The sequence below is a fragment of the Fukomys damarensis genome, unplaced genomic scaffold, assembly GCF_012274545.1.
Source record: "Fukomys damarensis isolate Sample0158 unplaced genomic scaffold, DMR_v1.0_HiC HiC_scaffold_30, whole genome shotgun sequence".
NCBI lineage: Eukaryota > Metazoa > Chordata > Mammalia > Rodentia > Bathyergidae > Fukomys > Fukomys damarensis.
In genome coordinates this window covers 15,701,654-15,713,752 of record NW_022900942.1, presented here as the reverse complement: position 1 = coordinate 15,713,752, position 12,099 = coordinate 15,701,654, and the positions used below count along the sequence as shown (strand labels likewise).

Below are 12,099 nucleotides of genomic sequence, written 5' to 3'. Positions count from 1 at the left end.
TGAATAATGGTAGAAGAGAAGGAATAAAGGTCAAAGTCATGTGATTTAGCATGAGAAAAATAAGTGTGGGGTGTATTTTTTTTAAAACTTAATATTTTTTTCATTAAAATTTAGCATTAGAACCACTATAATTGTACTTAAACAGATTCCAACAAATTGATTTCAAAGAGTTACCAGTCTGATTGCTTTGGTAAGAGACAGAATACACTGCAGGAACTTCTGAAGGAAGAATAAAAAGTCCATCCAGGATTCCGTCAATTTCGGCCTGTAGATCTGGTTCCACATTAGGTCGAAGCTTAGAAAAGAACTCTACAGCACCAAGGTCAATCAAATGCTGGACTGCTGGAGGATACTAAAATAAGAAAAGAATGGCCTTGAGAATAACTAGCAAAATCTTTAAACTTGACCTATGGTATCAAAACATAAATTTTTTTGGTATATCAAATGTTCCTTTTTTAAAAAACAAATCCTGCACTGCATAAATGCGACTTCCTAAACAACTTCCATAAATACAACATAAATTTAGAGAAATATGCAAAACACTTGACAATACTTATGAGAGACACACTAATACACTAAACACTAAAAATGCACATTATCAAATCCTACTTTTATTAGTTTACTTTTCTAAACTGACATCTTATTATTCTCTCCTTCCCTCAAGTCATAGTATGCCAAAGAAATAAAAATGCTACAAAGGCCATTATTTAAAGACTGGATGGGTTAAACATATTTTGACATCTGACCCTGACAACTTCTAGAGGTATAGGAATAAAAATCATTATATTTTCTTATATCTGAAGCAGACCTGAGAAACTGAGCATGGTGGTATACACCTGTAATTCCAGCACTCAGGAGGCTGAGGCAGGAGAGTTGCTACAAGTCTGAGGCCAGCCTGGGCTACACAGTGAGTTTAAGGCCAATCTGAACTACATACACAGTGAGACCCTATCTCAAAAAAACAAACAAAAAATAAAGCAGATATGAGAAAGGAACTCAACACACATGCTGTTTATTAAATATGGTCTGTAACATCATTTTAAGTGTGTTTCCTAATAGACATATTAACACACGATCAATATCTAATAGACACATTAACATATAAGTATGAAAAATAGGAGGCCAGGGATTTAGCTCAGTGGTTCTGCCGCCTGCCTCATAAGCACAAGGTCCTGAGTTCGATCCCCAGTTCAGGGAAAAAAAAAAAAAAAAAAAAAGAAAACCAGAATGATAAATATTAACTGTCAAAGATGATTCCAGAAATCACAACATACCAGAACACAGAAATAGATCTGTTCTACTTCAGAGCACAGTGTACAACTTCAGATTCAATATCACAAATAAAGAGAAAAGGAGAGGCACAACATATACCCAGATTAATCCAAAACAATATCTCTGGTTGTTTTAAAAATTATTTTATAATCCCCATAATTGAACTTTCAATAAATACTACATGAATAAGAAATATTCACAGCTCTGATTATTTTCTATTTCAAAATGATTTTACCTTAACCAATCTGTTCAACAGGTTCAGAACCTCCTCTTTCATTGGGACGGATGGGAAATTGAACCATTCCAGCAAGTGGAGAAAAAGCAGCCTTTCTTGAATTAGATCAGCGAAGCAGATTAAGTTGTGCTCGATCTTGCAGAGAATACTCTTGAGAGCGCGTTCCCTGATCTCAGTCAGCTGGTGACCTGTCAAAAAAGTACAGCATAAAGCTATGTTGTTTCCCCACTCCAAGGAGACGCTCACCCAAATTTTATTCTAAAACTTCGTAATTTACTCTGGAGAACGTGGGCAGGATGAAGTAAATTTAACAATCAATTATTTCAGAGTTGGGCCGCGAAGCCCTCAGGGCGCGAAATACAGAGCTTACACAAAGTACGGGAAGGGTCCCCGGGGCGAGGGGTTCCCTGGCAAAGCAGTGACAAAAGAGGAGCCGTTCGGGCGAGACCTGGACAGGAAACGCGACATGACCACGCCACGAAAGGATGAGGCCTCGGGTGAGGGGTAGTTCACACTGTACCGAGTTTCCTGATGAGCACAGTCAGCACCATCGCCTTCAGTCATCTGCCGCCGCTGGGGACTTAAACTGCCGCGCCACGGCGTCCGTCCACTGTTAATTTTCCCGGAAACTCGTCCAATGGAACAATAAGTTCCGCAAGGCCTCAGAATGGGGCACTCATAAACTCTTTCCGGCGCCTGCGTCACCAAACAAGCTTGGAGGTTCCCTGTAATGACTATATATATGCACACCCGAGACATCAGTGTCGGTTTTAAGAAGCCGATTGAAAGAAGGCTTGGAGTCAGGATAGAAGCTGCTTTGGTCGCCATGCAGGTCGGGAGTTGTAGTCCTCGCTCAGCCGTGCTCCGGGCACCGAGTTCCGGACACGCCCCATCGCCCTGCTGCCTGGAGTTCCGCCTTCTAAGCGCGGGCTCAGAAGCGGGAGTGGAAACCCCGGCAGAAGCCCAACGCACTAGAATCCTTCTGCGAAGGGTTTATGATACTGTCAATCTCAACGCTCCGCTCCCAGACTCTTACAATTTAGAACATACTTGGGTTTTGTACTGGGAGTATTGTCTTGTCCTTCCACTTTCCCTCGCGGATTGAACGACTCTTTGTGAAATATACGTACTAAGTACTGCAGTGTTCCTGGGTACCTAAATTCAGGTATAAATAAGCAAGCCATAAAAGGAAGGGTGGAGAAAGAAATCAGCTTACAAAAGGAGAATGAGGGTGGTAAAAAGAAAAGGCTGTGTGTGGTGGCTCACTCCTGCAATCCCAGCACTCTCGAGGCAGAGGGAAGAAGATTGTCGCGAGTTCGAGACCTGCCTGGGCTACACAGTTAGTGCAATGCAAACCTAAACTACCTAGTGAAACCCTGTCTCAAAGAGAGAGAGAGAGAGAGAGAGAGAGAGAGAGAGAGAGAGAGAGAGAGAGCTGGCACAGGTGTATGAGTTAGCATCTAGAATACCATCAAAATTAATTTTTGCTCCATGTACTGGATCCATCTCAACAAACAGGAAAAATAATCTAAGCAATGGTAAAGCAACAACAAAAAAATTAAACATGTAATATGATTTGTATTTTGGAGAGCATTTTATCTCGGTGATCTTTTAATTTCCGTCAGAAAGGGATGTAAGTATTCCTGTTCAAATTTTGAAATTTGAGGACCTAACCTTATGTTATTTATCTGTGTGTGTGTGTGTGTGTGTGTGTGTGTGTGTGTGTGTGTGTGTAAGATGGAGTGGTGATTTCTGAGTTGGATCTTGAATAAGTACCGGTAGGTGTTTGCTAAGCAAAGAAATTAGGGTAAGCGAATCAAAGTATCAGAGAAAACAATATGACTGCAAAGAAAAGGAATCAGAGAGGGTGTGTCAGTTGCAAAAAAAGGAGAAATCCCATGTATCCTTTTACCTGTGGGAGGAAGAAAGGGAGGGGAAACTGGGCTTATAGCTTGCTGGATGCTTTCCATTTGACCCTCCCAGCCCCTGAAGCAACTGACCTTTCCACTGCTGATGAAAAGATCTCAACTACTAACAGATGCCCTGGCCCCTGATTGGCTGTGGCCAATGGGAGATAGCAGCAAGAAATTGAAGAATAGGAGGAGAAAGCAGAGGGACTTCACCAAGACTCCAGATGCCCCTGCCTAAACCTGCCCAGCCAACATGCTAACCATAGCTGCATTCCTCCACTCTAGAGAGACAGCTTCTGATGGAGAATGTGCCAAGCAGAACAGAAAATGGAGACTGGAGGCAACCATACCAGCCCTGAAGTTTCTGTAGTTATCCAGGTTTCATAGAGTTAGTTGTGAATTTGAAGGTCAAAATACACACCACAACACAGGCAAATAATGGAAATAATTTTTAAAAGGTATCTCTAAGATAAAGTCAGCTGATGAGAATAAGTAAGGAGGGAGATAATTCTGTGTGAGAATCACAAATAATTTATCTTTTATTTTGGACTAAATGTCAACATAAATGTTTTATTATTTTTATTTCATTAAATATGCATTACAGGTTTATATTGTTGCATCTGGGGGAAAAGTAACATTTCTCTGTTGTCTGAGCAGCCCACTGGGATCATTACTCAACTCCAGTAAAAAATTAGAGGGACAAAGTTTAATAAAAAGAAGACACTTTATTTGTAAAATAGGAAAAGGAGGGAAAAGGAAGATAGCTACCATGATAAGAAATAATCAGGGTAGAGGACTCTGGAAAGATGAAGGACCAATGGGCATTCAATCCAGCTGCTTTTTCTATTTCTATTTCTATTTTGCTACATTTTTGGTATATAGTACAGTTACATTCATCATGGGATCTTGTACCTTTACATGACAGGTCTTGGTGCTCAGTTTCTCCCCATACCCCTGACCCTTCCTTCACCCCCTCCTCCCTTCCCTATTTACGAAAACTTTCATCCCAGCTGCTTTCACACAGAGGATGAGTCACCCTCCCTCAAACCTGCCCATATCTTGCCAAAATTGGATTGGCTTCCCAGCCCCTCTGCCTAACCTCACTTCTTCTAGTGTATGTGCAGCTTTTTGTCTGTTTGTTTGCTTGTCTTTGACCTAACTTTTAAGGCCTTATCTTTGGAGTGGGTGGCTAGTTGGCCAGGAGCTACCTTATTCATGGTTAGCTTAGAGTTAGTAAAGGAGCACATGAACATCTATTGTACTGTATAATAATTCTAGAGAGAGTAATGCAATGACTCTAGAGTCAATAAACGTGTGTATGTTTATGTATATATACACATATGTTACTGCATAGGTGTGACTGCATACTGCCTTAAGGTTAACCCCCTCTTTGCTTTTTCTATATATTATCAGTGATGAGGATGACTTATCACTTGTGTACTTGGCTTTCACTCTGTGACCTGTCAGCTCTTTTCCTGGGCTATTGGTGCAAGTCCCAAGGCCATTTGGTGTTTTTCTTTATCTGGTTATTCACCCTCTCTCTCTCTCTCTCTCTCTTTTAAATCTCTTTCTTTGACCTGTTTCCCAGATAAATATCTTTAGTAGTTTATTTTTAACTAGAAGGAAGACTCATTGAGGCCCCCTCTCCTATTTTCTTATTTACAGACTCCTGACCCTACTGTTATCCCTTCTCTGAGATGCTTCAGCCAAGAAGTGTTTTGGACTTCAGATTTTAGAATATCTGCCTGCACTTGATGAGATATCTTGGGGGTAGGACCCAAATATAAGCAAAAAATTAATCCATGTGTTTTACATACCTTATTCACATAGACCGAAGCTAATTTTATACAAGATTTTTAATTTTTATGCATGGAAGTTTCATGGTGTGCAACGTTCCATTTGCAACATCATGTCATTACTCAAAAAGTGAAATTTTGGAGCATTATGAATTTCAGATTTTTTAATTAAAGATGCTCATTCTGTATTGCTTTCATAATTAGACAAAAATCAATAAGACCTATTTATTACATTCAAAGCAAAGAAATGATTTATCATTCCCCTATTAGATTAAGTTTTGATCCAATAATGTCCCCTCCAAGAATGAGCCTTCAATTTATTAATTCCACTGTTCAAAAATATATACACATTCCAGTGTTTTAATTGTAATTTATTTATTACCATTAATTTCTGATTTATCTTTCAGGTTGTTTTGCTGCTTCTTTTCTAACTTCTTGAGTGAAGGGTTTTGATGTCTGATTTTCATTCTCTTATTTAGATAAAACGAATTTTAGGTTCATAAATTTTCATTTAAGAAAAGCTTAAATATATGAGCTTAGACTCACAATGTTTTGACTTTTTATTCTCGGCCATTGTGTTAGTTACTTTTCTCTCATTGCTGAGATAAAACGCCCAAATTCCAAAGTTAAAAAGGACAGGATAGCTCAGTTTGTAAAGGTTTCAATCCATAAGTGGCTGGCTCCAAGGCAGGGTGACAAATGGCAGAGGGGCAACAGCTCATGGCAGTGAAAAAAAAAGGGATGTTTTTAATAAAAAAGGAGGGAAAATTATCTGGGGGGTGTGAGGCAGAACCCTTTGATGACTCTACATCCTCTGAGCTTCAGCTTCCACAAGTAAAAATTAGGATTATTAATAGAACTTATGCATAAAACTACTGTCAAACCACAGAAGACAATTTAGAAAAGTGTTTATTCCAAGACTTTCCATAATTACTTATACTTACTACAAATATTAAAACTTTTTTAGCACCTGTCAAATGTGGGAATGCTTCCTCTTTCTAGGAATCAAATGCAATGTCAGACCATATTCATGTTCTATCTGCAAATATAAGTACAAGACAAAAGTTTTCCTCATAAAGAAACCTAGGCCACAGATTGAGTCCTCAATGATACCCCCAAAGTGGAGACTCCAGGAACAGAAATGCACACACTCTCACAGCCATTTATTTGTGAAGTTGTATCCAGCAACATCACCAAAAGAAAAGGGAGGTTCTGGCCCTTGTTTTTCCCCTCATTTCTCATAGGGAAAAATTATATGAGTTAGGGAGGATTTATTGCATAACCCATTTTACATTGATTGGCATCATAATTTATTTATGAAAGCAGAATTAAAAGAGGAGCCAGCAACCAGAATCCCTGAAGGGAGCTCAAAATAATAGATATGAAAGTCATTTATTGTCCCCAAGAGAGGCATACATTCTGCGTGTCTTCCAAGAAAGTCACCTGGTTCCCAGTGTGCCTTATCTAAGAATAAAGATCATGATTTATTAATAATACTGATTTCTGAAAAAGAAAAATGATTCAGACCTGAAGTTTCATCTCCACTTATGAATTTTCTTAATCAAGCCCCATTACTTGGTACTATGAATTCACATAACATTTAATTTTTAAAATGATCATCAAATCTGAACTTAACTTCCAAATACCAGAATAGAAAGTTAATAAATATTTTATGACATTTAAGAATGGGAAGAATGAAACAAGATATGTCCACATTTCATTTCAAATAGCATAGTGAATGAATTTGAGCTCTGCATTCTTTTCACAATTAATATATTGGGATTTAATTATAGAAGTAGAAGTGATAAGGATGTCTATCTCACCACATCAATTGAACAGTGTACTGTAAATTTTGTCCTGGTTACCTAGACAAGAAAAAGAAGTTAAAGAAAGGTTATACAGATTAGCAGGGAAAAAGTAAATCCATTTCTCTTTACAAATGACATGAAGAGAGAGAAATGTAAATAATCCACAAGAAACTATGAAAGCAAAGATTTCATAAATCTGCTGAATGCAACAAGAATATACAAATCAATTCTATTTATATATACTATCAATCAGCAATCTAAAAGTTAATAAGAAAACAAATCCATCCACAATAAAAAAAATGATATAAGGTCATGGGTAGTAGATTATGCCTATCATCTCAGGACCAACTCTGGGCAGCAGAAGCAGAAGGATCAAGAATCCAAGCCCAGGTTGGGCAATTTAGCAATGTAGGCCACGTCACAACATAAAAAAATAAAAATGGGTGGGGATGGAGCTCAATGTGAAGGCCCGAATTCAATCCCTAGTACTGAAAAGAAAAATAGCATACTAAAAGAAAAAGATGTCACACATAGATAAAGCCTTCTACACTGAAAACTACATAACATCATTGAAAGAAATTAAAATAAATAAAAACATGTCCTGTGTTACATACTGGAAAATTTGATATTGATGAAAGAGAAATGTTCAAAATCTGAGCCACAAAAAATAACAACAGCAAAAAACTGAGCCACAGATTCAAATACATAACTCTATATCAAATACTCAGCTGTCTTTATAGAAGAAATTAATAATCCCAGTACGCAGGGAGCTGAGGCAGGAGAATCACCATAAGTTTGAGGCCAGCCTGAGCTACAATAGTAAGTTCAAGTCCATCCTGAACAGCATAGCAAAGCTTTGCCTCTAAAAACAAATGAAAAACTATAGTAGAATTTAATAAGTGTATCCTAATAGTCAGATTTTCATAAAAGAACCAGAACAAAATTATAGGAGGTACACGTCTCAATTTCAAATTTTATTAAAAAGCAATGCTGTTCAAACTGAATGGTTGGCATAAGGACAGATACACAGACCAATGAAATATAATTGAAAGTCAGGAAATAAACACTGTTATTATGTTACCTGTCAATTAATATACCGAGACAATTCTTGGGGAAAGATAAACCTTGTCAGAAATACAATAAGTGAATATCCAAACGGAAAAGAATGAATTTTGATTCATACCTTAAACCATATGAAAAGTCAATTTAATATCAATTGATGTAAGAACAAAACCAAAAATACTTAGGAAAAAAGATAGGTATAAATACTTATAATTATGTATTAGTCAATGGTTTCTTAGATATGATCTCAAAATCCTAAATACATAAATACAAATAATGTGATTCTGAGGACATAATTAGAAAATAAAAAGGCTGATTGAGGGGGAATTATTCCACAGATTGAGGGGAAAATGTTTGCAAATCATATATCTAGTGAAGATCTAGTATCCCAAAATTATTATTTTAAGCTCAACAATAAAGACAATAATGCAATTTTTAAAACAGACAAAGGATCTAAGTAGACATTTCTTCAAATAAGAAGTATAAATGAACAAGAAACACGAGATGGTCCTCAAAATCATTAGTTATCAAAGAAATACAAGTTTAAAATTCTAGAATTAGAATAAGATCCAAATGAGATAAGTGACAATGTGAAATAGGAAGAAAAGGGCTAAAGGTGTAGGGAAAGTGGGAAGGGTAGGGGAAAGGGAATAAGGGAAAAGAAAAAAATATGACAAAATGAAAAAATGGAAGTAAAGTATTTGTAAATGGGGAGGGGAGGAGGGGTGAAGGGAGGGCAGGGACAAGGGGAAAAAATGAGAACCAAGACTTGTCATGTAAAGGCACAGGATACCAATAATGAATGTAACTGTACTGTATACCTAAAATGTACCAATAAACTCAATTAAAAATTCTAGAATTAGATATCACTTCAAGACTACTATAGCTATGATAAAAAGAGGAATGCAGCATTGCTGATGAGGATTTGTTGAAAGTGGAAACTTACTACATTCCTTTCGGAAATAGTGGCACAGCACTGTAGAAAACAGTCTGAGAGCTTTGCAACAATTAAGGCATAGAATTGCCATATGACCCAGAAATTCTCCTAGGTATACTAATAGTTTTTTTTAATCCATGTTCTTGCTTTACTTGGTTTCAGTTATCTACATTCAACTATAGTCCAAAACTATTAAAAGAAGCTTAAGATTCACCATTAGTTTGTTCATTTGAACTTGCTCTGTTTTCCTACTGTGGGCATTCATTGTTATGAGTTTCCCAAGTGAAACTGCTTTCAATGTATCGCATAGATTCCTGTATGTTATACTGGCATTATCATTAAATTGTCAAAACTTTCTAATTTCTGCTGTGATCCATTGATTATTCAGGAGAGTGTTATTTGATTTCCATGTGTTCGTGAAGTTCTTACAGTTCTTATGCTGTTGATCTCTTGTTTAATTGCACTATGGCCTGATAATATACATGTGATAACTTCAATTCCTTTGCATTTACTTAAAAAATGTTCTATAAGAAATTCTAGGTAACAGAGACATAGCAGGGTGTATCACAATCCCCAATTTGAAACTATACTACAAAGCCACTGTAATAAAAAAAAGCATGGTACTGGCAAAGAAACAGAACTAAGGATCAGTGGAACAGATTAGAAGATGCAGAAACAACTCCTGCCATGCTCAGCTACCTCATCTTTGACAAAAGAGCCAACCATCCTTACTAGAGGAAAAGATGCCCTCCTTAATGGTGTTGTTATGTGTAAACACTGAATAATTTCTCTGGTGTGAAAAACTATAATTGTAAACAAGATCCTAGTGGTATAATTGACAATGTGTAATAGGAAAAAAAAGGACTAAAGGTATAGGGGAAGTGGGAATGGTAGGGGAAAGGAAAATAAGGGCAAAGAAAAAAATATGAGAAAATGAAAAAAATGGAAATAAAGTGTTTGTAAATATGGAGGGGGTGAAGGGAGGGCAGGTGTATGGGGAAAAAATGAGAACCAAGACCTGTCATGTAAAGGTACACGATCCCAATGATGAATGTAACTGTACTGTATACCTAAAATGTACCAATAAACTCAATGAGAAAAAAAATAAAATGGTGTTGGGAAAACTGGATTTCAACTTGTCAAAGAGTAGAACTAGACCCATATCTTTCACTGTGAATTAAACTAAAATCTAAGTGGATTAAAGATCTAAATATTAAAACAGAAACACTAAACTTGCTGGAAGATAAGTTAGGTAGAACTCTTGAAAATATTGCCATGGGGAAAAAACTTTATAAACAATTCCTCAGTAGCATGGCAACTAGCACAAAGAATAAACAACTGGGATCTCATCTTTTTAAAAAGCTTCTGCACTGTCAGAGAAATCACAAGCAGAGCTAAGAGACAACCCACAATATGGGAAAAATATTTCACCAGCTGTTTCTCAAACAAAGGTCTACTATCTAGAATATATAAAGAACTCCAAAAAAATCAAACCCCCCCAAACATAAAGACCCAATTAAAAAATGGGCAACTGCATTATCAGCACTTCTCTTCAATATAGTTCTGGAAACATTAGCCACAGCAATTAGACAAGAGAAAGAAATTAAAGCAATAAAGATAGGAAAGGAAGAAGTTAAACTGTCATTATTTGCTGATGATATGATACTCTACATTGAAGATCCAAAAAACTCCACCAAAAAACTTCTAGACTTAATTGACAGATTCAGTAGAGTATCTGGATACAAGGTGAATACCAAAAATCAATAGCCTTCTTATACACAAATAACAGACACATGGAGAGAGAAATAAGGGAAAAAATTCCTTTTACAATAGCATCCAAAAAAATGAAGTATCTAGGAATCAATCTAACAAAAGAAACAAAAGATCTCTACACTGAAAACTACAGCACTCTGAAAAAAGAAATTGAAGAGGATATAAAAAAATGGAAAGATATCCCCTGCTCCTGGGTAGGAAGAATCAACATAGTGAAAATGGCCATACTACCAAAACTGCTATATACATTCAATGCAATGCCAATTGAAATTCCAACACTATATTTCACAGAACTAGAAAGAAGTATCCAAAAATTCATCTGGAACCATAAGAGACCTAGAATAGCAAAAGCCATCCTAGGCAACAGACACATGGCAGTGGGTATAACAATTCCCAATTTGAAACTATACTACAAAGCCACTGTGATAAAAACAGCATGGTACTGGCAAAGAAACAGACCTGAGGATCAGTAGAACAGATTGGAAGACACAAAAACAACTCCAGATGTACTCAGCTACCTCATCTTTGACAAAGGAGCTGACCATCCCCACCGGAGGAAGGATGGCCTCTTTAATAAATGGTATTGGAAAAACTGGATCTCAACCTGCCAAACATGAAAACTAGACCCTTACCTTTCACCATGCACTAAATTAAAATCCAAGTGGATGAAATATGTAAATATTAAAACAGACTCACTAAACTTGCTGGAAGATAAGTTAGGCAGAACTCTGGAAGACATTGGCATAGGAAAAGACTTTATGAACAAATCCTCAGTAGCACAGGAACTAGCAGATAGAATCAACAACTGGGATCTCATCTTATTAAAAAGCTTCTGCACTGAAAAAGAAACCATCAACAGAACTGAGACAACCTACAATGTGGGAAAAAATTTTTACCAGCTGCTCCTCAGACAAAGGACTATTATCTAGAATATATAAAGAGCTCAAAATAATCAGTCCCCTCAAATATAAAGACCTGATTCAAAAATGGGCATCTGAAATGAACCCACATTTCTCAGACAATGAAGTAAAAGCAGCAAGTAAATATATGAAAAAATATTCCACATCACTGGTCATTCGAGAGATGCAGATGAAAACAACACTGAGATTCCACCTCACCCCACAAAGAATGGCTGCTATCAAGAAATCACACAATAACAAATGTTGGCGGAGTTGTGGGGAGAAAGGAACCCTTCTCCATTGTTGGTGGGAGTGCAGACTGGTGCAACCACTATGGAAATCAATATGGAGATACCTCAAAGAGCTTGGACTGGAGGTTCCATTTGACCCAGCCATCCCTCTGCTGG

The 12,099-nt window shown here is 37.0% G+C and overlaps 1 protein-coding gene across 4 annotated transcripts in view; it reads right to left on the bottom strand.

Annotated features, from left to right (window-relative positions):
• Nucleotides 1-2,331, bottom strand: part of Rttn (rotatin) — a 168,747-nt gene extending 166,416 nt beyond the window's left edge. For 2 of the 4 annotated variants that reach the window (XM_010607718.3, XM_019205464.2), the window contains exons 1-3: nucleotides 2,028-2,331; nucleotides 1,508-1,695; nucleotides 175-352 (exon numbers count right to left, since the gene is read on the bottom strand). In XM_010607718.3, the coding sequence (XP_010606020.1) occupies nucleotides 175-352; nucleotides 1,508-1,695; nucleotides 2,028-2,058 (397 nt within the window). In that variant the 5' untranslated portion in view covers nucleotides 2,059-2,331. Of the gene's footprint in view, nucleotides 1-174; nucleotides 353-1,507; nucleotides 1,696-1,877; nucleotides 1,939-2,027 lie in introns of those variants that run through there. The other 2 variants (XM_019205453.2, XM_033757440.1) reach the window with 2 other exon arrangements.
• Nucleotides 2,332-12,099: the final 9,768 nt, after the last annotated feature.